Source organism: Mangifera indica, chromosome 7 (assembly GCF_011075055.1).
Source record: "Mangifera indica cultivar Alphonso chromosome 7, CATAS_Mindica_2.1, whole genome shotgun sequence".
Taxonomy (NCBI): Eukaryota; Viridiplantae; Streptophyta; class Magnoliopsida; order Sapindales; family Anacardiaceae; genus Mangifera; species Mangifera indica.
In genome coordinates this window covers 16,472,986-16,496,678 of record NC_058143.1, presented here as the reverse complement: position 1 = coordinate 16,496,678, position 23,693 = coordinate 16,472,986, and the positions used below count along the sequence as shown (strand labels likewise).

The window sequence follows — 23,693 nt, the reverse complement described above, 5'->3', positions numbered from 1 at the left end:
CACTGTAAATAAGTTAAAATTGATTAAAATATTGTCAAGTTAATGCGTATTGATAAAAGACGATATTATTATAGTCAATTTTAGTCTACCACTCAAACTCAGTAGCATATATCCTTAACCTCGAGCTAAATAAATATATTATTTCGTGATCTACTTTTTACTCTTGAGGTAAACGTTTTCCTAGCTGAATTTAAGTTATCAACAGCAAATTGGAACTCTTTCCTCTTTAGACATCCGTGTTCCTTATTTTACTTGCCGTGAGCTGATGGCCTTCAAGTGCACATGCACTGGAGAACAACCTTAAAGCCACATATCCTATGTGGTTTCGGTGGACTCTGTATCTGCAAGATGACGGCAAATGAGTGCCCAACTGCCATACATCTAACACTAACAACTGCCAAAATGATAATAGAGGAGTCCAATAAGCCAAGAAAAAATAATAATAATAAAAGCTAAATAGAGCTAACTGATGTATCAACCAAAAATTAAAACAACAGAAGAATCCTGAATCTTGAAATATTGCTGAAGAAGAAAGAAGAATCTGCTGGTAGAACAAGCATTGCATCTGTAATACATTTAATTCCACCTCATTGATGTACGATAGCACATAGCATTGTTTTCCTCAACATCACCTGCCTTTGCGGCGATTTTTCAAAGCTGCACAATCTGAACAGTACCATTTCCCTTTTGGTTGTTCTTTCAAACCAACACAGCCAAAGTGGAACCATTCTATCTTGCACTGTTGAAGGAAACATACATGTCTATAAGTTCAAGAATGTAAAAGAAAAAGATACTACTGAAAGAAATAAGTAAAAAACTTGATAACGTACATCAGTATTATCACATGCCACCATCTCCCCATAACTGACTTGGTTGCAGAAACAATATGTTGGTTCATTTGGATCCACAGGTAAGTCTAACTCCATACCAGTAGGGTTTGCAATTGCTGCTGCTGTTGCTTCTGTCACTGCTTGTGCAGCTGCTGCTGTTGCCAGGCGTGTTCTGCAGATGTATAATTTCATATCAGCATGGAAAAAAATAGCATCTCACTCCACAGATACTCATATTTTAAAATGAATTATAGGTTATCTAATAAAGGAATTTCTGTCCCAGCTGGTCATCTACATACATGTATCATATACAGACACATGAACCTAGCATTCTATTTTGCTTCACACAATTATCTTGAAATACTTGAAGAATTGGTGGACAGAGTAAAGGAGTTAGAAGAAGCAACCATATAAATAAATAAATGCTTCAAATAGAATATCCTATTTGGATCAGACTGAACATGTAAGCTGAAGTTTTAAAAATCTATCAAAGCAATGATTCAAATAATCCCTTGGACATCAGTAAATGTGTAATCTTTGCTGGGCCGAGAAGTTTATCAGTAAATGTGTAAAAGTTCTAGCTCTTTTGAAATGAATTTTGAATTCTCAAGAGAACCCAACAGGTTCCTTCATCCCCCATGAATGATACCTCAAATGCTGTTACAGAATGAAAGAGTCCTATGCCTTTTACAATCTCCATAACCTTCATCTTTTTTTTTAACTCTCATAAGTTGAAGAAACCCAATGTGTCCTCTTCAATATATATATATATTGACAAATGAAAAAGCCCTGTCAAAGTGCACCATATTCAATATCCCTTCCATCTCAACTTCTGCACATGCTCCGCTGTTGGGCAGTTTTGCTTTGTCTATAATTTTCCATTCTTTCCTTTTATTGGAATTAGAGAAACCACCTCTAAATCTCCCTTCATTTTTTTCACAGTGTTAATGGTATTTACTAACCGTATCAACTGAAAGTGATTCATTTTGGTTTGCATTTCTTCAATACTAAACCAAAGTCATGACACTGAAAATACAACGATTTAGCCAAAACCTAATAGAACAGAAGTCAATGCAATCAACATCAACAAATGGCTTCCTAGACTAACTACATTCAATGCTGATAAATACTTAAAAGACATTATAAAAATGGTATCTAGGAAAGGAAGATACTTTTTACGTCCTCCTCTACCACCTTCACCACTCCTTCCAGATTTAGTGCTACCATCAAGACTTGGTGCAGGAGACACAGTTGCAGAAACAGTATCTCTTTCTGAAAAAAATACGTGTTAGCACAAACCAAATGCAGCAAAAGATGGAGATACTCTATGAGAAAGATATGCATGTCATTACCAATAAAAAAGAAAAAAAGATATGCATGAACCCTGTCAAAGCATAGATCATAAGGTATGAAAACAGGATTAAGAATGAATAAAAGGTAAGCAACGTACCACGTCGAAGCTCTTCATCAAATTTTTTCAGATATTGATCTAGTTGCTGTATGTGTGCATCTACCTGAAGCATGTTCATCATATCCCAATTAGCCATAAAATTAAATAATTAAAAGCATGGTTATGGTATAGACAGTTTGAACTTTGACAGATTAACTCCAATCAAAGTAATATGCTCATGCTTAGAGTAAAGAGCAGTCACAGAAGGCACCTTAACAAAACTTTAGATAAATAAACTTCTACATCCAAATCAAAACAAGTACAATATACTTATTACCTAAAAATAAGACACATTAGCCGCATTACATGATAAAAACAATAGATTCTTGAATCTCCAGGGATTTCAGAACCTCTTTACAGAACATATACATGTATAATTCATGATCTGCAAAATTCTGCCACTGAGTGATATGCACATAAACATAGTTCTAAATTGCTTCTTTGAATATTCAACAATAACGCATTGGCAACTCTACAATATGACTACTAAAACAGGAAACCAGAACTGCTAAAAAATAGAAGCTAAACAACAATGCTGAAAATAAACATGTCTCTCTTGCAATAGAAAAATCAAGGTTTGCACTAACCTAAATCCAGTGTGAAAGTAACTGATGGTTTCAAACTTATACTTGGGCAAAGAGTGTACTTATTTTAGAGGGTAGCACTACTTGATTCATTTTGTGACAGCTATATTTATCATATAGGTGAAAACTTTGAGGCTTCACAGGAATTTTATTTCTTCTAGAGATCAATGATCCAAAAGCAGACAACCTTTATCTTAAACTTAAAACAAAGGTTTACATTATAGAAGACTTCAGTAACCTAATTATCATCAAAACATAAATTTTCATTTGTCTTTTACGTATCTTGATCATTATCTAACAGCATCAACTACTTTTCAGTCTGCCAATATAAGGTACTGCTAAGTGAGAGAAATACTGATTCCACAAAGGAAGATTCTGCAACAACCCAAAATTTAAAGAAAATGAAACAAAAATAATATAAATTTGGAAAAAAAAACAAGTAATTTGGATCAATCAAATGCAGACATCAACAAAAACACTCCACATACCAAATCATATGCTTGAACTGCCAAGGTAACTTTTTCATCTGCAATCCTGACACTATGCTTTTGCTCCTCAAGAGCATCATCAGAGAATCTAAAAAGTGAAGTATTGGGTGTAATATTTCCAGCCCTAATTTCCCGCTTAACATCCTCAATCTCTTGCTCACAGCGTTTTTCATTTTGTCTTTGTATTTCTGTCAGTATCCACAAGAAACAGCACTGCACTTGAGATCTCAGCTCAAACAAGGGAAGTAAAATTAAGCAACAAGCATAATCCTGTTAAATGTACTTATTTGCATAAGAAACCCAAGTAACAGTAAGACAGAAGGCAGACTATTGGGATAGGTTAGAGTGGGTCACGCAACCCACTGACTTGTTAAAACATAGCGAGCATATGCTAGAAGAATTGATCCCAAATCATTGCTGCTAGATCAAGTGATGCTTTCCAAGGATTCTCAGAAATTGTTTGTGTCAAGGGGGGATGGGGCGGCGCTGGTGATAGATGCAGAATGAAAAATAAAAAGTTTGATTTTATCAATCTTAACACATTCATTTGTCATTACGAACCCAATAATGTAATAAATTAATAATACTAATGATATATGATATGCTAAATTGAAGGTTTATTGTGGAAGGAAATTGAAAACAACCCATCAACATGCAATTAAGCTGGATAGAAAAGATTTAATACAGCCAAAAATGGCAAAAGAAGGAGCAGCTAAGGACAGAGAAGATTCAGTGCGGCCAAATATGGGAAGACAAGAAGCAACAAATAGGGACAAAGAATATTTAGTGCAGCCAAATATGGGAAGGGAAGCAGCAGCAGCAGCAAATAAGGAAGATTCAGTACAGCAAGATATGGGAAGACAAGATACATGGGGAGATTCTAGCAGTGTGGCATTGTGCAAGAAGACTGGGTAAATTGGCTATAAAAGTAGGTAATATCTCTGTGATAGGACCGGGTAAAGTGTATTAAGAATAAAGTTAAGGGTGGGCATGATTTTGGTTACTACTGTAACAGGAATTGTGAGTTGTGATCTGGTAACTTAGTAAAAGAGTGTAAGCAATCAGAGTTGTACTGCCTGATATAATTAGATAAAACTATAAGTTTATTTCTTACTTTTCTTTTGTTTATACTGTGCTGTGGATTGGTGTGATGTGATTGGAAATTATAGGAACATTCTAGCATAAATCTATTGCATTCCTTCCAAAACAGGAATTGGAAAGAGCTTAACAAATTTACTAATAAAGAACAGCAAAAAATTGTATCAGTAACATCAAGAATAATAGTAATGATCATTATGTTGATTCACATACAATGTAGTATGGAACAATTGGTAGAAAGCATACCTTGTAAGCTTTTATCTAGGTCACGCAGCAAAGAATACTTCTTGTGCAGAATGTTGGGTAGTGATTCCAAATCTACACAAAATGCAATTAGCCAAGACTTAAACTAAAAAGATTTAAAAAAAAAAAAGAAATCAATAAAATTTTTGATGTTTTCCACCGGTCCAATGCAAAATTTCAGTGTCCTAGATGCTGCTTCCATTGTCATATTTATAGTGCTCAACCACATGTTCAAAAAATGTGTAGCATAAGTGAGAATGCAATGATGGATGAACATTTATCAAGTAGAAAAAAGACATGTGGATGCATTTAAGTAGCACCAATTAATGAGAAAATGAACTAAAAATTGTAATGATGGTTTGGAGATCTGTAATTAAACTGGCAACAGCAATCTACTATATGCATAAGGTAAAGATCAACTAGAGAAAGACCAAGACTTAACAAAGATACTTCTTCAGAAGGGTTGATGTAGCCAACCCCAATCACTTGGGATTCAAGTTTAGTTTAGATAAGGCAGCAATTACTAACCGCCATTTACATTCCACATTCCATGCACACAATAAACTTTAAAAAGCTAATTTGAAGGTGAACTACTGCATGTCACCACATTACATCCAGCAACTTCCCGCTTGAAACTAATAGCTTAGCTCAGAATGAAATCCTACTTAAAAAACAACCAATTATTTATTTATAACCAAGAAAATCCTTTCTTTATTTGTTAATACATTTCTGAAGAACAATTGAAAGGAATTACTAAACCTAATTTCCCTTGTTAAAAATTTTCAACTTTGCATTTAAAATTACCATAAAAGGAGGAACAGATATCTGGAAGCGAAAAATACACTCAATTAACATAAAAAAGAACAGAGAAATAGGCATGGAAGGATTAAGATTTCATTAGAAAATCGAATAATTATGTTATCAGAATAGGCTTTCTTAAATTAGCGTTAAGTATAATTCAGAATAACAGCTGAGATTAGAGAAAAGGGGGGCTTACTAGCTTGAAAGTCGTCTAGGAAGGACATTTGATTCATTTTAGGGTTTCTATTGAGATTAAGTAAAACTGATTTCGTTTGATTTGGGTGAAATTTTCAGATTTGTTCCCGCCACGGATTTAACGAACTTTCGAGCCCTAAAATGCCAGGTTTCTGCTATCCTGTTCTAGCTGACTAAATGACATTTATATCCAAGTCCATGGAAACGTCACCGTTTCAAGGGTTGGATATGTACTACAGTAAATTACATTTTTTCACCAAAAGTTTGGCACAAGAAAGAAACTTCTCATTTTTTAATGACATAAATAACATTTTTCACCTTAAATAAAATTTTGCTAACCCAAAAGTACCTAACACAATTTCAAAACATTAAATTATCATATTATCCTTGATAATTTCATTTTTCAAAAGTTATTATATGAACCTAAAATTAACAAAATTTAAAAGAAGCTTATCAATATTTAATTTACACAACGCCACGTTCTTTCTTTTTTTCTCTCACTTTCACCCTCTTGTTCCCTAACCCATCCCTTCTCTTTCCCAACATATAATAGTTAGAAAACTTGTTGATGAAATTTTACGATGCTAATACCTTTACTAAAAACTTCTTTTATAACTTCAACTCAAAATTCCATTTTTGTTAATGAAATCTAATGATGTAAAGTCATCATATTTCGTTTTGAATTTTTATCACCACTAGTCATTGATAATGTTGTCTACTTCTTTGTCAACATCTCATAAAGAAGGAGATGGTGATACGGTTATAGATGATAAAAATGAAGTGAAAATTTTGTTAATGAGTTTTTTAAATTTTGTATGAACTAAATTATAAATTTTTAAATTTATAAAAAAAGTTTAACTGTTATATTTAAAATATTGTGATTTAGCCTTTAAAAGATTTTTTTTTTCAAAAATTATAGATGATGTTTTATTCTTATACTGTTTTTTTTTTACAATTATTTAATGCAGTAGACAAAATTACAAGAGCTATTTTTTTCTATTCGCTTCATTATATACATACTTTTTCTCAACAAACTGCTTTGATTTTGTTAAAAACCCTAACTTGATAATGATGTAGCTTTATATAATATGACAATTTGCAGTACTTGACTGTTTCATATTCCTTCAACCATTGAGTAATTAATATGAACATGAGGCAGAAACAGATTCCTAAAAGAAAGCTTAAATGAGGAGCTTACTGTTTCTCTTGCATTAATAATTCTTGCCAAATTTGACCAAACCTTATCCCCCTGCAATTCAATATTCCAACAAGTTAATTTACAAAGATAAACACCATGAATATATCGTAAAAGATCTAAGAAATTTACAAGATTGGTTTTGAAGAAAGATCAGTAACAACTCAATACTTGAATTAAAAACTGATGTTTCTTAGCTCTTGAAAGCCTCCACACAAGGTAACCAGGTAAGGGGTTTGACTGATAGTTGTGTGTTGGGATGAATTAAATATTAAGCCTGAAAGACTGTACTGCCTTGCTTGCATTTCAAATAAAGTGGAGAAGGCGCCAGCCACCATGCCTTTTCTTTGGAAACGGTCAGTGGAGCCAATATTACTATATCAACCTTGTACCATTAATTCTGGAGCCTACTGCTAGGGTTGGTTCATCGATTTATATAACGAGGCCCCTGTATTTTGTCTTCTTTGTTTGTCTCTACCTTCATCTTTCTACTTCTGGTCCATGCTTAATGCTTCTGCATATCATGTACATAGAACTGTAATATTTAACATTATATCTTTTAAACAAAACTTTTATCTTCTAGATTGCCCTCTTCTCATTTGATTTCTGGTAAATTCTAGTGTATATATCTGGGAAATGATTTATCACCGATGTTGCTTGCTTCTGTTCATTTTTAAGGAACAAATACACGCTTAATGTAGAATATAAATATTACTACTGTCCCGTTGATGATACATTCACAAGGAAACGATACTTAAGTTGGACCATCCCTTGATTTTAACTAAAAACACTAAACAAATATATGCTTAACATAAAACATAAATATTAATATTGACTTATTGATGATACATTCACAGATAAATTTTATTTAAGTCGAATCGTCTCTTTAAAGCTAATCAATCACACCAATCAAATAAAATTTTGGATTTAAGGAACGATCTTATAATTGTTATACCAAATAATTTAATAATTTGATTTTAATATATACAACGAGTCTTGATCCTAAACCCCCTTTATTACACAATTTTTGTCACTCAAACTATCTTTCGGAAAATTGGATTTATAGATTTGCTTAATACTCACCATAACTTTATTTCTTAATACTTAACACTTAGAGGGTTTCTTCTTGGGTTTAATTTCGTCTTGGAATTTATACGTACTTGCTTGTTTGAAAGAGATTAATTACAGAAAGAAAAATGAGCTGGTTGGGCAACTGTAGATGTTAAACGCTTCATCCATAAGTCACAAAGAGAGAAAGAAACTAAGTGAAAAGAAAACAAAAACAGTATATATAATAATGGACTAATTTTCTACTTGTGTATGTGACTAATTAATCCTACAAGAAAATTCTGCATCAAACACAGCTAAAAACAAAATAATAACTTGAGCATTACAAAGAATTATCAATGAAGGTATCATGACGTCATGAAAAAGGACATGAATAAATGGCTCAAATCAACCATCCAACGGCTAGCATGAACCCAACAACCAATTTAATTACTGTGCATTAAACCATTTTTGAGTGAGAGTTTCTGTAGTCAATTTCACTCTAAAGTGTGAACTCGTACTCAGTTTCTTTAAGGGATTGAGCAAAAGGAGCTTCGTTCACACTGATCCTCCTGAGGAGTGTTAAGCCTCAAAGCGTGGCTCAGACAACACTTCAAACAAGGAAAGAAAGGTTAGAATTTCACTTCAGCTACTCATTTATAGTTCATTTTTTTTCTTCATTATCTTTGTATTGTATGCATGAACATTTTCAGTATTATACCCGTTGCAATGTTTCTGGAGGGTTATTTCTGTCCATTGTTGTATATTGGAGTTTTGGTTCTGGCATTCTTTTGAAGTTGGTGCTCTGCCAAACATTAGCATAACTGAGAAATGAAAGAAAAGTATTGTTAAACTGGAAATTTGTGGGTTCTCCCAACTCTTTTTAATCAGTAATAAGAATTTTAGGCAGGACCCCATGCCAGACTAGCTTGAAATGCTCTTTAGATGTACTTGGAGAAAGAAAGAGAAAATATGAGGAAGAAATAGTTTGGTTCTTCCTAGTGTAATATTAGCTACTTAAATGCAGATGCTAAAATTTTTCTTGGTGGATAGGATTTGAATATGCTGAGACAAATTTATATTGAATGGTTTGGTATGAGTTGAATGTTGCTCAGATGTTATAATATTTTGTGAAAAGATAATATTTTGGTAATTTTCCCACCAGTTTCGAAGAACAGAAAGTAAAGTCAAGTTAAAATCTTCAAAATACTTTGTTAACAGTAAATAAATTGCTGACAGATTGCGAAATTGCAGAATGAGTAGGTCTGATGAGGCCATTGAGGCTGGGGCAGTACACATAAGATCAAGCAACTCTGAGATTGCTCACCACAAAGGGGCAACTCGATCATTAGAGCAAATGAACATTGGCTGCTCAGCAGAAAAGAAGAAATCTCTTCGAGTTCGCTATTTTTATGGCATTATCTTCTTAATAATAAATCTTATTGCTTGGTTCATTCGTGACTATGGGCAAAAAATTTTACCCCAACTTAATGGTGAGTCACTCTTATTCCTTTCAATACTGTATAAGTATGATTTTTGAACCTGAAATTTTATTTATAATTATGTCAAAAGATCATGTATTCTATGATGACGGTTGATGGCATATTATCTATATCCAACTGTTACCTTCAGGTACATATTCTTCCCTTTCAGGATTATAACATCAGGAATATTGCTTTTTTTATTCTTCTTTTCTTTTTATTATATTCCTTTTTGTAATGCAGCATTAAAAATATCTACACCAATTGTAGTCCATTACAATTTTGTCATTCACCAATTATGTAACTAGGAAACAATGCTTCTAAACATTTTACTTATAAACCTTTCTAACTAAAGTCCATCCAGAAATTTTAATTGCTGAATGTAATTCTTACATTAATGCACATGTATTTATTATACAAATCGCCTAGGCTAATTAGAATATGGTTAAAACATGAAAGGAACACTTACTGACATCTATGCTGTCTTGATTGTGGGAAAATTTCTATTGCAGATCTAAAATCTTGCGGAGCTGAAGGTCATGAATGCTTCCATACACTAGGAGTTCTCCGTGTGAGTTTAGGATGTTTTGTATCCTTATCAACAGAAAAAAAAATTACATTTCTTCCTTCAGTGATTTTTAGTATTCTGACTTCTCCATAATTAGATATCTATCTTTAGAAATGAGAATCCGGAAGTATTGCTGTAAGTCTCTTGTTATTATATTGTGTTTCAATGAAATACTCTGTCAAACCTGACTCTGAAACTTCTGACAAGATGCCTGCCTGAAATTGTCAGAATATGTCAACAAGTTATACATTTTGAAATCCTGATAGGATCTATAGCACCAATTGGAACCTAATTCTAATAATCAAAGTCCTAATGTGAAACATTGGTTGATTGATATTAATCATATCACTGCTATGTTATACTGTATACATTCTTAAGTTTTTCTGTCTTTGGAGTTTAAATCCTTGATAATGAGGTCAGATATTTTTCTTCCTAATGTGTCTCTGTACATGTTATACACAAAAATTATATGAAGCTCGCAGTAAATGGCATACAGGATGGTGGACATTGAAGTTTATCCTTTTGATCACATGCTTAGCAGTTCCATTTTTCTTCCATTCAGATTATATCCACTTATATGGTAAGTTATAACTGTCAAGCCAGTAGCAAAGTGTTCACAAATTATCATACATCTATCTTTATTCCCATAAGGTTTAACTGGACCCATTTCAGCTTCCTCTTTGCATTATAGTTGTCGAAAGGACCTGCAAAGATTCAACTTTCAATTTTTTTCAAATTTAATATTGGCCTCTTTGCCAGCTTAAATTTAAAGCATTTCTATCTATTGCAGGTGAACTTGCTCGTGTCGGTGCTGGGTAAGCTTCATGTATTCTTTTAAAAGGAATAACTTTCTTATTGATTCCTTTTAGTTTGTGTAGCAATGTACTGAGGCTTGTTTTAATACACATATCTAGTACAATGGGACATAATCAAATGTTTTACACTTATGCATTGCTTATCTGATGAGTTTATTCATTCTTCCCCTGCTAAAGAAAGAGATTGACAGCTATTTAAATGTGTTAAAATTGAGAACTAAAACATCGGCAACATCAACTTGAGAATAGATGGAAATGAGGTTGAGTTAGGCATGATCTACCACGGAGTTCAACTACATTCTCAGCCAGTATTTAGTGAACTAAAAGATTATGGTAAAAAGAGAGAGAATATGAACTTTCTATGCAAACATAAAGGAAACAGTTTCATATTTACTAGCTGGCTTTGAGTTAAGGGATGTGTTAAATAATTAATCCTCCCCTTGCTTGTTTTCTTGATATAGGATTTTTCTCATTCTCCAGCTTGTCAGTGTGATTGAGTTCATTGCATGGTGGAATAACTACTGGATGCCTGATCAGGAAAGGGAACACAGGTAAAAGCTTCTCAATCACAGCAAAAGCCTTTATTTCTCATCTAGCATAGTAGTGCACTATGGTTACGGGAAAAAGTGAAGGACTCTAAAGCATCAAATTTAACCACTCAAACAAAATGAATGTGCAGATGCTTCTACAAAAAAATCCTTCAGTTTCAGCTGCTGCAAGATAGTATTTGCCATATTACAGTGAATAAAATATTTGGAGTCATGTCTATACAAATTTTATGCACTTTTATGACATTTGCTGCACCCATTGTAATCATTTAAAGGATTTTGACTTGGTTCATTGGAAAAATGACCACTGCTTAGACCCTTTTTTCCCACTCTTATATTTGGATGCCAAGCGTGGAGCTGGTTATGTATCATTTTGTTTTGTATATTGCAGCTGCTCCCTTGGATTATTCATGTCAACAGTCTTTTACAGTGCTTCTGTAATGGGAATTGTGTTAATGTACTACTTATATGCCTCAAAACTGGCATGTTCTCTCAACATATTCTTCATTACATGGACTGCAGTTCTTCTCATAGTGATGATGGCTATATCATTACACTCAATGGTATGTTCTTCAGAGCATCTCCTTCAGTCCCTAAAATTTAATTATTCAATATTGTATTCTGGAATAAATAGCAGAATCTTATTATAATTTTAACTCCTGTGATCATAAACAACCTACTTAGTTATGGTATATATGATAGTTTATTAAAGACAGAGTTAAAGAGTAATAATAATAAGAGGACCTCCTCCATGAATATCTTACATATGTAATCCTGTTCTGTGTGTACAGGTCAATAGGGGTCTATTATCTTCAGGAATCATGGCAGCTTACCTTGTTTTCCTCTGCTGGTCTGCTATTAGAAGGTCAGGATCACCTCAGCCCTTATTTTATTATGGCAAACTGAATTTAATCGAAGTTTTCCGAGAACTAGCTCACTGTTCTTAACTGCTCCTAAGAATTTTCATATTCTTCACAAAATCATAAAGTAAATAAAGCTATAGATTAATGCATGCTCTAGTCCACTGTAAGTCATGGTTCAATAGCGAATTTTAATTTATCTTCCAGTGTATGCTTAAAAATGAGATCACCATTGTTCTCAGTTTTTCTGTTTTTAAGTTCATACCTGTCAGCTCATCTTGCAAGCTCATTGAATCTTTTACTTTACTTTTAAGAAAGCATAAATGATAGTTTTTTAGATGTGTATTTGGCCTGTGGGAATCAATCCTTTGTGCACGTTTTCTGCATTCTTTGTCCAAAAAATTATTTTGTTCTTTTTTTGGATTAAAATGTCATCAACTTTCTACATTCTTTCTCCATACATTGTTATGAATATTAACAGTACATTCAGCTTCAACTACTACAATTAATTTCTGGATTTACCTTGTGCTGTCCAGTGAACCAGCTAATGAGAAATGTAATGTACAAAAGCAAGTGAATGGGAATGGAGATTGGACCACAATGCTGGTAAGAGTTACAAATTTTCCATTTTTTCCTTCAATTTGCCCTAGATTGGATTTCTCACGTAATTAGCAAAAGGTTAATCTAGCATTTCTCGATCTTGAGCTGATAAATGTTCCCTTGCAGTGGTCTCTTATACAATACTTTGATAAATATTGTTCTTTTGAGCTTTACAACCCAAAACAAATCTTAAGAGCATAAAAGTTCACAAGTTATTTAACTATTCTTATTTTGATATCCCCAAACAATGAGAGATGATTTATACATACTCAACCCTACTTTTGTGTAAGCATGATGACGAGACTAGCGGGGCCGCTGATGGGTCGTGTTGTGCCAAGGTCCCACCACAATATGGGTGTTATTGGTCAAGACTGGCCCACCAAATGAAGAGGGCCTGCAACACAGCCCAGGACCTCTTGGTTCATGCCATGTCGGCCTTTAATAGGTTAACTCACATGCTTTTGTAGGCCAACCCACTAAATTATAATATTTTTAATAATTTTTCGTGGGTTTGTCTTAAGGTCCCAACACGGCCCGCATGGCCCACTATAGTTGCAGGTCATGTCCTCACGGACCTTGCCAAAAAAAGGGGTTCTAGGTCATACCGTGGGCTAGGTCTACTCCTTGAATGTGTCTACTCTCGTGTTTTGTCGATGAGATTTAACTAAAGATGATACAATCATCACTTAGCACAAAAAATGATAATCATAACAGAAAAATGCTAGACATTTTCATCTCCATTCCTGTATATGAACCACTGGAACATTGATGTTTTGTTCACATAGTAAATACCTCTCTGTATTGCAGGAGAAATTAATGACATTTTATTACTTTCTGTGTTCAGATTATAGAAAGTATGTATAAAAAAATTGATATACAAGCATGCAAAATTTTTCACAACTTCAAAAATCATTTTAATTGTACATGCCTCATCCCCAAAAATGTACGCTTATCCCTTGTATATGCGAAGTTGGGCTAGAGAAAGCTTAGTGAGGATAAATTCAGTCCATTTTATTCTTTCACTGGATGGTCTTACTTATGTCTGTATTATTCTGATATTTCTTGATTGTTTAACAAAATAATGACATGTTTTTCACCATCATCTTTTTCTTGGATCTTTCAAATATTCACTTGCAAAAAGATGCACTGCCAAAAAGAAAAAGAGAACTGGAAGAAAGGCTTTGTAAGCTTCTATCAATCTTTGTTATCTATTAATCTGCGTACACTGATTGTTTTCTTTTTCAGGGCTTCCTGATTGCCATATGTGCCATTGTCATGGCAACCTTTTCTACTGGAATTGATTCACAATCATTTCAGGTGATTGCTCTTTCTGCCTAGTTTTGTATTCTCTTCTTTTCCTCGGATTTCAGCAACCCAGCCAAGTAAATCCAAACATTCCAACAGCAGCTAGAGTGACCATTAATTTTTACACTGATAAGCAATAATGATTACATTTTAATGGTGCCAGTTTTGCAAAGATAAAGTTCGCCTCGAGGATGACATTCCATATAAGTATGGATTTTTCCACCTGATATTCTCTTTGGGAGCCATGTACTTTGCAATGCTATTCATAAGCTGGAATCTTGAAAATTCAGCAAGAAAGTAAGGAGCTAAATTACTGATGTTTTCATTCATTTGCTTCTTATTTCGTTTTCCGATTCACTAATAGTTATGCTTTCATATTGTCACACTCTCATTAAACAATCAGATGGAGTATAGATGTTGGCTGGGCAAGTACATGGGTGAAGGTCTTGAACGAGTGGTTTGCAGCGACTATATACTGTAAGTGGATTGTATATATTCCTCTCTTCAGATTGCATATATGCTAAATCTTGTCTCCTGTATCTTCATGAGTTGAGGCTTGATTTCATTGCAACATCATATTTAAGATCATAAATTTCTCTTCTAATGCTGTCTGATTACAATTTAGCCCAAAGGGAACAGCTTTAACACATAGTGCATCATAGGCATTCACTCTAAAAAGAAAACAAAAATACCCTTTTCTCGTTAAAAAAAGTTCAGGTCCAGAATTCGGCTTTGTGTTCAAGGATACAAAGTGGGTTTCCATTTCTGTGTGGCTAGAAAAAAGCATTCTTTGACTTCAAGTTATCACTCAATTCTTGTATGTAACATTATGAGCTCCCTCACCACGAAATTGAGCTAATGCTTCAATTTATCAAACTTCCAAACAAAACAGCGTTAAATTCTACAACTCAAGTAAATTTGTTAGCTAGGGATCAATGAGCTAAAACTAACATCGCTCTCTTCTTTCCCCTTGCCCAAATTCAAACATTATATGCAGTATGGAAGTTGATTTCCCCTGTTGTAAGACAACCCAAAGTCATGGATCATCAAGAGCTTATGCAGCAGAGAGAAGACTCAGTCCAGCCATGATTTAATTGATAATCTCAGTTATTCACTTGTATTTTGACTGTTCTTTCTCTATATTTTACTGTCCATTTTTCATTGTGTATTATTCAAGATTCAAGCGATTGTATACTAACAAACAAAATAATGAATTTTTCCAATTGAGAATGAAATTTCTTCTATTGATTCCCTGTGACCTTTTTATTTTTTTTTAAATTTATTTTACAGCTTTTCCAGATTTTCAATAGTGAAGTTATGATGGAAATTATTATATGAGTTCTAGTGCCTTGAAAATAAATAGTTTGCTGCCCTTCAATCTATCAGTTTGAGTGTTTTGTTCTTTTTTGTTTTTTTTACTTTGATATAGATCCTTGGTCAACTGGCATCGTTTAAAGCTTCTATAATAACAAGATTTTGGTTTAGTTGTACCAAAAAGCACCAGAAGACATTGATCACCTCTTGCTGTAATCTTTCTAATAATGATTCGGCAATTAGGGAAAACATTCAGGAGTGTATGGTAACCTCAGGAATGCAAGAGGGTTCGCCAAGGTGAGGGCGCTTATGGCTCCCGGGCAACATCTTACTGATGGTGCAGAGACATTGCTGAGGATCACTGTCCATCTAAGCTACTGAGAATGGCATTGAACACGAAAAGCAAATAAGAATTCTCTGTGTGAAATGAAAATGAAACCTGGCATTGGTTATTTGTCAATTTGGTAGCAGGGAATCAATGTTTTCAAGTTTTTTAGCCTTGCATTTTTATTCTGTAACAGTAATATTTTTAAGTGTTTCGTTGAAATTGATACTGAAATATAAAATCTCACTTTGGAATCACTCTCAGTGATTTCTGTGAAATAAGCAAGAAAATTAATCTTAAGATGCAAAGCCAAATATTATGTAGCACGCTACAATGACTCTGCCATCAACCAAAAACTAAATATAATTATTCTTCATAATCAGCAAAGATTGCCACTGAATAAGAGCAGCCAGTAATTGGATCAAATGATTTATCTTCTGTTGAGATAAATAACTTTGTAGGGCATAGTGATTGAAAGTTTATTAACTAATTCTTGTGGTCTCTTTCAGAAAAATAGAACTCATAAATTTCAAGTATGAGGGTAAAAGTTTAAATCTCTTTTTGCAATATTTTAAGATTAAATTCTTAGTATTTCTAATATAGTTGTTATAGAATCGATCACTAAACGTAAAATTTTTACCTGCTTTGTATGATCGGTTCAGTCTTAAAGAAGTGATTTGATTCAAATAAGGTTTCTTATTAACAAAAACAACAAAATAGGACCAGCAATTATGAAAGAACTGAATCATATTTGAAATGTTGGACACAATGGATATGAGGCAGCCTCATCCTGCGACTAATTTTGAGCCATTTCTCTCTTTCAATAATACATGCATTCTTCCTAAAACATAAACCTGCATTTGAACTGTGATCAAGCTAAGTAAATGGTACCCTTGCTGCAATGGAAGAACTTTATTGTTATTATGATTATTTTATTATCTCTTCTAACAACTTTCTCTGAGAAGTCCCTCAGTCATTGCATACATGGAAATAGTCACCTACTTTAAGTTATTAACAGTTATCAACTCCATCAAACTCCACTCACCAACTCCAGTGAAGAGACTCCTTTCTAGAATATGTAATTCACAACTAAGCTATTTTACAATTGTGAACATACGATCGGTTCATTAGTGATAGAAGATCATATTGGTGGAACCCATAACATACCAAACCCACCACACATGCCACAATTACTTTAAAAGAATAATAGAAAATCAACCGAGAATATGAATATAGTTTGAACAGCTTCACTACTCTCAGACTTCTTAACAACTCTATCACAGTCTGATCATAGCCACTCGTATTTAAGGACCAAATTACTTAACCACTTTCATCCTCATCCAAAACCCTCAGCCTTCATTGCTTTCAGATCCTAAAGCCTCAGATACACACAGTGCAAGAATGTTCAAGCAAGTATTACCATTTAGTTTCATAGCATTGCTACTTGCAGTGGCAAACATCAGGATATTTGGTGCTGCAGTTAACCCTGCCCTGGCAGGCGAAGAACCCATTGAATTTTATATGCATGACATACTTGGAGGCAGTAACCCTACAGCGAGGCCAATCACTGGTTTGCTAGGAAACATCTACAATGGCCAGGTACCCTTTGCCAGGCCAATAGGATTCCTTCCACCAAAAGATGGGGTTGCCATCCCCAATGCTAATGGTGCCATTCCGACTGTCAATGGTGTCAACGGCATCCCATTGGGAACCGGCCTGGCTGGGACAACTTTTGCAGGGAATCAGGATCAGCAGAAACAAAATGACAACATTCAGACCCAACTGGGGCCAGATGGCTTGGGACTAGGCTTCGGAACAATCACTGTCATCGATGACACATTAACCTCTGGCCCTGAATTGGGGACACAGCCACTTGGGAAGGCACAAGGAGTTTATGTGGCAAGCTCTGCACGTGGGTCAACACAGATGATGGCATTTACAGCCATGATTGAAGAAGGGGAGTATGGCGACAGCCTCAACTTCTATGGTGTATACAAGACTGGAAGTACATTGTCCCATTTGTCAGTGACTGGTGGCACCGGAAAGTTCAAGAATGCTTGTGGGCTGGCTGAGGTGCGGCCTCTTATACCACCTGGTCAACATGTCACAGATGGCGCAGAATCATTGCTGAGATTCACTGTCCATCTCAAATACTGAAGATGTAAGAGAGCTTAAGATTACATGTGCATCTGTTGGTGTGAAGATAAATGTGAGTTTGGTTTACATTTTCATTCTGTTAATATGGCTTATATGAGTCAGAGTATGTTATCATCTTAGCAATCTGCCTGTTACTATAATCTCTTGCATATGAAGAAATTTGATCATGTTATATGAGAACAGAGTCATCCTACTTAGATTTGTCAACAAAGACAAATAATATTAGTCAATACCAGATTTCACATAACAGTAATTAACTAATATAAAAGCAGAGATGTTTGTGACAATCTATATTAACCACTCATCTACCTTAATATTATAGATGAATTTTAAGTGTTAAAAACGAGTTTTGATCAATCATTAGATTTCAAACAATTTTTAAATACGAAGACATAAATTTTTTTTAGAATCATTATATAAATAGATATATAAACAAATCCACTTAAAAAAAATTACTCCTCCTATTTGATCACGCAATCATATGTTAAACTAATGTATTAGATAAGTCAAAAGTTTTATCTTAATATAATAGCATTGAATCTCAAGTCTAATCTTTTTCATTTGAAAATTTCACATAATTTACCACTTAAACTTCATCGTGAGCATTAATTTATAGTCACAATCATCTTCATACAATTTTGATGATTTACAAAAGCACACCATGCATCACATTAACCTGACTTATTTAAGCTAACCTGAATCAAATTGACAAATGACACAATCATGTTAACAGTTGCAAACAAAACGCATATCTTAAAATTTAACAGTGTGAGTGGAGAATTCTTTCAAAAATCAGAGTGGCGCAGCGGAAGCGTGGTGGGCCCATAACCCACAGGTCCCAGGATCGAAACCTGGCTCTGATAGAGTGGCTTCCGGAACTTTTTGCCGTTTTGAGCAATTTTTCTTGTATCTGTCATGTCGTTTTGGGCTAAATTTCTTAACAATCAGGCCCAGTAAATTAATTTGGCCCATTTAATCAGATAATTATATTCCTTCGCAATGGCTTAAACAGTGATACCATTCATGAAATCCTGACATAAAATACTATTATGTCTATAATGGAAGAAGAGACACATTGTACTAGAGACAGTCATTAGCTCAGTTGATTATAATGGAAGGCAGAATTTTTAGTCTTCTCTTTTCTGATTGAAGGCATAATTTTCCTCTCAAAGGCTTCGAAATCAAATCTATCGCCCCAGTGATCTCAGGTTTCTTCTATATCCTACTCTTTCCTAATCAGATTCAGCAGAATGAGATAGATTTAGGATGTGAAATTTGTTCGAAGCATTAAGTGAAGTTTGTGTGTTAACACTTGACAGGTTGTTAAAATAGAAATATTGACAAATTATTGTTCACTTCCATAAAAGAAATGTATCATTTAATGTTGATTTTCATGAAAATTATAATTATCTTGTCCTTCCATCGATTTCAACTACATTTGCTCGTTATCTTGGGATCCAATTCTATCTGATATTACATAATTTGTGTAATTTTTTTGGCCTTTTCTAGCATGTATATATCCAGCTTTCCTTTCACCAGGTCCACCCCCTTGGCTTTTCTCGTATTTATTCATTTGTTGTAACTATCTTTCTGTTTGCTTGTTTCTCGAGAAAATGAAAGAAAAGCAAAGGATTAACCAAACCTTAATAATTCTTGAGGTGACCTAAGGCTCTTTTCCCTGAAAATTGAAATTGTATCTTGTGCTTCGATCAGTTTCAACTACAATTGCTTGTTTTCTTGTGAGCCGAATGAATTGGAAGGTAAATAATTCTACGTTATTCCCTTCGTGTGAATTGCATTTAATTAATGTTTAAAATTAATTAGACATGTTATGTTCTGTTTGGTTCCTCAGAAAATGGAGGAATTTAATAAGAAATAAAATAATAGTATAATCTTGAATAATTTGCTAATGTGTACTGTGAATATGTACGGAGAAGCAGGCGTGAAGTTTTATACTTAATTGAAGAAATAATAGTTATTGAATAATATAATGTTTGATTTTGACCGGTTCAGAGAAATTTATGCTTTAACATTCTGTAATCTTAATCTCTTTCTTACATACACCCAAATCCAAGAATTGAAAATAGTAGTCAAGTCATGCTCCAGCAACACCCTGCTCCGCCGTTAGCTGCCGCCCTCCTAGAGCATGCCAAATCCTCCCGCTCCCTCATCATCGCCACCTCTTTCTTCTCCCTTCTTTTCCTTCTCTCCCTCTATTTTTCCACCTCTCCCGGCCCCCTCCAGCCCCAACCCGACCCGTTTCTGTTCCCCACTAGACCTACTTTTCCCTCCAAGATCCCTTCTGATCCTGCTCCTCCGTCGGTTGCCTATTTCATCTCTGGGGCATGCGGCGACTCGGCTCGGATCCTTCGCCTCTTGTTCGCTTCGTACCATCCAAAGAATCAGTATCTGCTCCATTTGGACCCCTCCGCTCCGCAAACTGAACGGGATCGCTTAGCTCTGACGGTGCAATCGGTGCCCATTTTTAGAGCCGCACAGAACGTGGATGTGATTGGGAAACCTGATTATAGTTACTCAAGTGGAAGTTCTACGATTTCTTCAGTCCTTCATGCGGCGTCGATACTCTTGAAGTTAGCTAAGAACTGGGATTGGTTTATCAATTTGAATGCTGATGATTATCCGCTTGTTACACAAGACGGTATTTTTCTTTTCCTTTTTCTTCTCAGCTTTGCTTTTTGGTGGCATTTTATTTATTGGGAAAAAAATTGTATTAATTTTTATTGGCATTGTTATAAATTTACATGTTTTACAAATTGTTGGTTTGATTAATCGGGTTTTTGTTTTTGTTTTGTGGGTTTTTGCAGATCTTCTTCATATATTATCGTTTTTACCTAAAGAACTAAACTTTGTAAACCACACCAGCTACATTGGCTGGAGAGAGTAAGATACATGAATTCATAGATTTTCGGATTTGTTTTCTTCCATTTGCTGGCTGATAATGATGTAATGGTCACGTCTAAGTTTTTTTAGTGATATGACTGTGTTATGATGTTATAGGTCAAGTAAACTGAGGCGGATAATCGTTGATCCAGGGCTTTATATGTCTGAGAAATCTGCAATGTTTTATGTTACTCAAAAGCGGGATTTGCCTAACGCTTTCAGATTGTTTTCAGGTGTGTTTTTTCTTTTCCCTTTTTCTTGATGAGCTTTTTATAGTTTTGGCTCTTGCATTTTCTTTTGGTGCGGAAGACATGGAGTAGGCTAATTAGCAATAAACAGTAGACATAGAAATCCTTTGAACATGACTACCAAGACTGAATTTTTATGGAAATGACTAGAGAGAATTGCAATATCTTACATATTTATTTTAGGCTCACTGGTTATCCAATTTAAATAGAATTTTTGTTTCGAGTCTAGTTAAATGGGACATGGAAACTGCATATCGAAAAGTAAAAGGAAGAATGTGGCGAAGAAAGTGAATTGGAAATTTATGGAGCGGTATGAGGAAGTATAATTGTATAATTAGGTAGATTTTACCAACATGCTGATGCTATTTGATGGAGTTACAAAGGAAGAGTAAAGCTTTTTTTTTTTGATTTGCTACTTCATTTAACCGATTACTGGTTCCACACTGAAGTTGAATTTGGACAATTGGCGCTTGATTCAAAACTAAGCATTAACCCTTTAATTTTTCAGTGCCTTTTGTCTTTTGACAATTCCAAAGCTTTCAGATTGTTTTCGGGAAGCTTTTTATAGTTTTCAAAGTCCTGCATTCTGTTTTGATGAGGAAATATGGGCAGGGCATATGAGCAATAAACTATAAAAATAAAAATCCTTTGAAAATGATTACCAGATCTAAAATATATTTGGCAATCATTTTCCAGCAAAGTTGTCAATTGAACAACTTTTTAATGCTTACAATTTAAGCTTAACAAGTCATAGTTGGGTTATAGTATGAGAATGGTGTACAAAAATATGTGGCTAATAATTACCACACTAGTTTTTAATGCTTACAATCTAGAGTTATGCTAGCAATAATCATAGATCAGTTGGAAATCCAAGATTCACTTGAAGTTCTTCAGATTTTAAGGATGATCTATCAGATCACTCAATCCAATAAGGGGAAGTGTCTAATCTAAAAAAGCTCAAATATGTAAACTTAGCGATAGAATCTATTTTATAACCCAAATATGACTTGTTACTACCGCTGTTTTTGTGGCAACTTTAGCTGTTTTTGTGGAGCGTTACTACTGCTGAATTACCTCAGTTGATTATATATTTGAAGTCCATGGAACTTCTAGGAAATCTCATGGTTATTGGAAGAATTTATACAATGGTTTTTTTCCCCTTTTTTGGCTTTCATTATCTTTACACCAAGGTGTTTATTACATTAACTTGAAATGACCATGGAAACAAGTAAATCATCCTGTGATTGTCACTACCCCTTCTTTATTTTCACATCTTTATTCAAGACTTGCAGCAAACACTGAGCTTGCATTAGTTTCACTCATTTGGTAACACTATTAAGGCCAATGAGGTGGAATGATTTGGTGTACTAGTTCTAATCAGGGTTAATAGGTAATATGTTGTGTGCTGTTATCTTTCAGAGAGAATGCCATTACAGGGAATCCTTATCCTTCATTTAAAGTTGACCCTATGACGGATTCCACCATTCATGCTCTTTTCTATGCAAAGATTGGTAATGACCGCCTTTGGGCCCTGGCAGGCTTAAGACCATGGATAATAGAAGTGCTTGCACTATTATACCAGATTTCATTAATCTTTCCCTACCCCTTATATTCTAATAGTACCTGGGTAACTAGTTTAAATTTTTAACCCTAGTCATTGAGTCTGTGCTAATCTGTATAACCACAACAAAATTTTGGGCTAGCGGGCTGTCAGTGATCTCCCTCTACTATTGAGACTTCTTTCTTCTTTGACAATTGAAGATGTTGAACAAACGGTTGATTTTTTTGTTCTTTTGCAGGTTCTTCATTCTTCATTTTGAGTCGTAACTTTATTGAATTCTGCATTTTGGGTACTGACAACTTTCCAAGGACTCTGCTGATGTATTTGTCAAATACACCTCGTTCCCTTTCCAACTATTTTCCTACCATCCTTTGTAATTCTCATCAGTTCAACAGGACTATTGTAAACCACAGCTTTCTACATGTAGCATTTGATAATTCCTCCGAAAAGAAGTCCCGGCCACTTAATTCCACCGAGTTTGATTCTATGATTCAGAGTGGAGCAGCATTTGCCTCACATTTCCAGAATGATGATCCGGTGCTTGACCGCATTGATGCAGAAATTTTAAATCGTAACCCTGGCCAAATTGTTCCTGGTGGATGGTGCTTAGGTGAGTCTGGGAATAACACGTGTTTAGTTTGGGGTGATGCTGATGTTTTGAGGCCTGGTCCAGGATCAAGAAGACTTGAGAAACGCCTAGTTAACCTACTTGCAGACGGTCATTTTTGGTCCCGGTCATGTATGCTTGACTGATCTTCAGCCTACAATCCCACTAAATACTATGGTGAAAAAACAGAGAAACAGAAAAAGGAAAAAAAATGTGTAGGAAAGAACCTTGAGCAGCTTTGAGCTTCCCCCTATTTCAAAGCTTCAAAAAAATTGCTCCGATTGTATTACATCATGTACTTGCAATGCATGTTCTTGAAATTTTGCCACGGGTCAGATGATCATTTCAAATGTTTACCTTCTCACAGGAAACAAAACTTGAGCAAGAAATAGAAACAAAATCCCCTTCAGCATTGGCAAGAGATGCTCAATTACAAGTGTTTATACTAGCTTTTTTCTTGTTTTGTAAATAT

At 34.5% G+C, this 23,693-nt stretch overlaps 4 protein-coding genes and 1 non-coding gene across 8 annotated transcripts; 4 read left to right on the top strand and 1 right to left on the bottom strand.

Moving 5' to 3' along the window:
* Positions 1 to 422: 422 nt before the first annotated feature.
* LOC123220338 (PHD finger protein ING1-like) lies at positions 423 to 5,851 on the bottom strand. The gene is made up of 7 exons (XM_044642529.1): positions 5,691 to 5,851; positions 4,697 to 4,768; positions 3,353 to 3,540; positions 2,281 to 2,344; positions 2,003 to 2,102; positions 831 to 1,002; positions 423 to 739 (listed from the first exon to the last, which is right to left on the bottom strand). The coding sequence occupies exons 1-7, from the start codon at positions 5,725 to 5,727 to the stop codon at positions 629 to 631; spliced, it is 744 nt and encodes a 247-aa protein (XP_044498464.1). The 5' UTR covers positions 5,728 to 5,851; the 3' UTR covers positions 423 to 628.
* Positions 5,852 to 8,388: 2,537 nt separating this feature from the next.
* Positions 8,389 to 15,354, top strand: LOC123220498 (probable serine incorporator). Of its 2 annotated transcripts, none has more exons than XM_044642736.1 (13): positions 8,389 to 8,562; positions 9,186 to 9,424; positions 9,925 to 10,001; positions 10,401 to 10,560; positions 10,771 to 10,795; positions 11,257 to 11,346; positions 11,735 to 11,906; positions 12,135 to 12,208; positions 12,740 to 12,809; positions 14,049 to 14,120; positions 14,272 to 14,405; positions 14,512 to 14,585; positions 15,106 to 15,354. In XM_044642736.1, the coding sequence occupies exons 2-13, from the start codon at positions 9,187 to 9,189 to the stop codon at positions 15,195 to 15,197; spliced, it is 1,278 nt and encodes a 425-aa protein (XP_044498671.1). In that variant the 5' UTR covers positions 8,389 to 8,562; position 9,186; the 3' UTR covers positions 15,198 to 15,354. The 2 variants fall into 2 exon arrangements, with proteins under 2 accessions (XP_044498671.1, XP_044498672.1); XM_044642737.1 differs by having other exon boundaries at positions 9,171 to 9,424.
* A 1,794-nt stretch (positions 15,355 to 17,148) lies between these two features.
* On the top strand, positions 17,149 to 17,904 carry LOC123221528 (dirigent protein 16-like). The gene has a single exon (XM_044644362.1). It carries the CDS (start codon positions 17,149 to 17,151, stop codon positions 17,902 to 17,904), a length of 756 nt encoding a protein of 251 aa, XP_044500297.1.
* A 791-nt stretch (positions 17,905 to 18,695) lies between these two features.
* TRNAM-CAU lies at positions 18,696 to 18,767 on the top strand. Its single transcript has one exon. It is a non-coding gene; the product is annotated as a tRNA-Met (tRNA).
* Positions 18,768 to 18,959: 192 nt separating this feature from the next.
* On the top strand, positions 18,960 to 23,690 carry LOC123221128 (beta-glucuronosyltransferase GlcAT14A). 3 transcript variants are annotated; one of them, XM_044643842.1, is made up of 5 exons: positions 18,960 to 19,112; positions 19,980 to 20,563; positions 20,730 to 20,805; positions 20,923 to 21,038; positions 22,853 to 23,690. In XM_044643842.1, the coding sequence occupies exons 2-5, from the start codon at positions 20,002 to 20,004 to the stop codon at positions 23,365 to 23,367; spliced, it is 1,269 nt and encodes a 422-aa protein (XP_044499777.1). In that variant the 5' UTR covers positions 18,960 to 19,112; positions 19,980 to 20,001; the 3' UTR covers positions 23,368 to 23,690. The 3 variants fall into 3 exon arrangements, with proteins under 3 accessions (XP_044499777.1, XP_044499778.1, XP_044499776.1); XM_044643843.1 differs by lacking the exon at positions 18,960 to 19,112 and adding an exon at positions 19,129 to 19,664 and having other exon boundaries at positions 19,992 to 20,563; XM_044643841.1 differs by lacking the exon at positions 18,960 to 19,112 and adding an exon at positions 19,129 to 19,664.
* Positions 23,691 to 23,693: the final 3 nt, after the last annotated feature.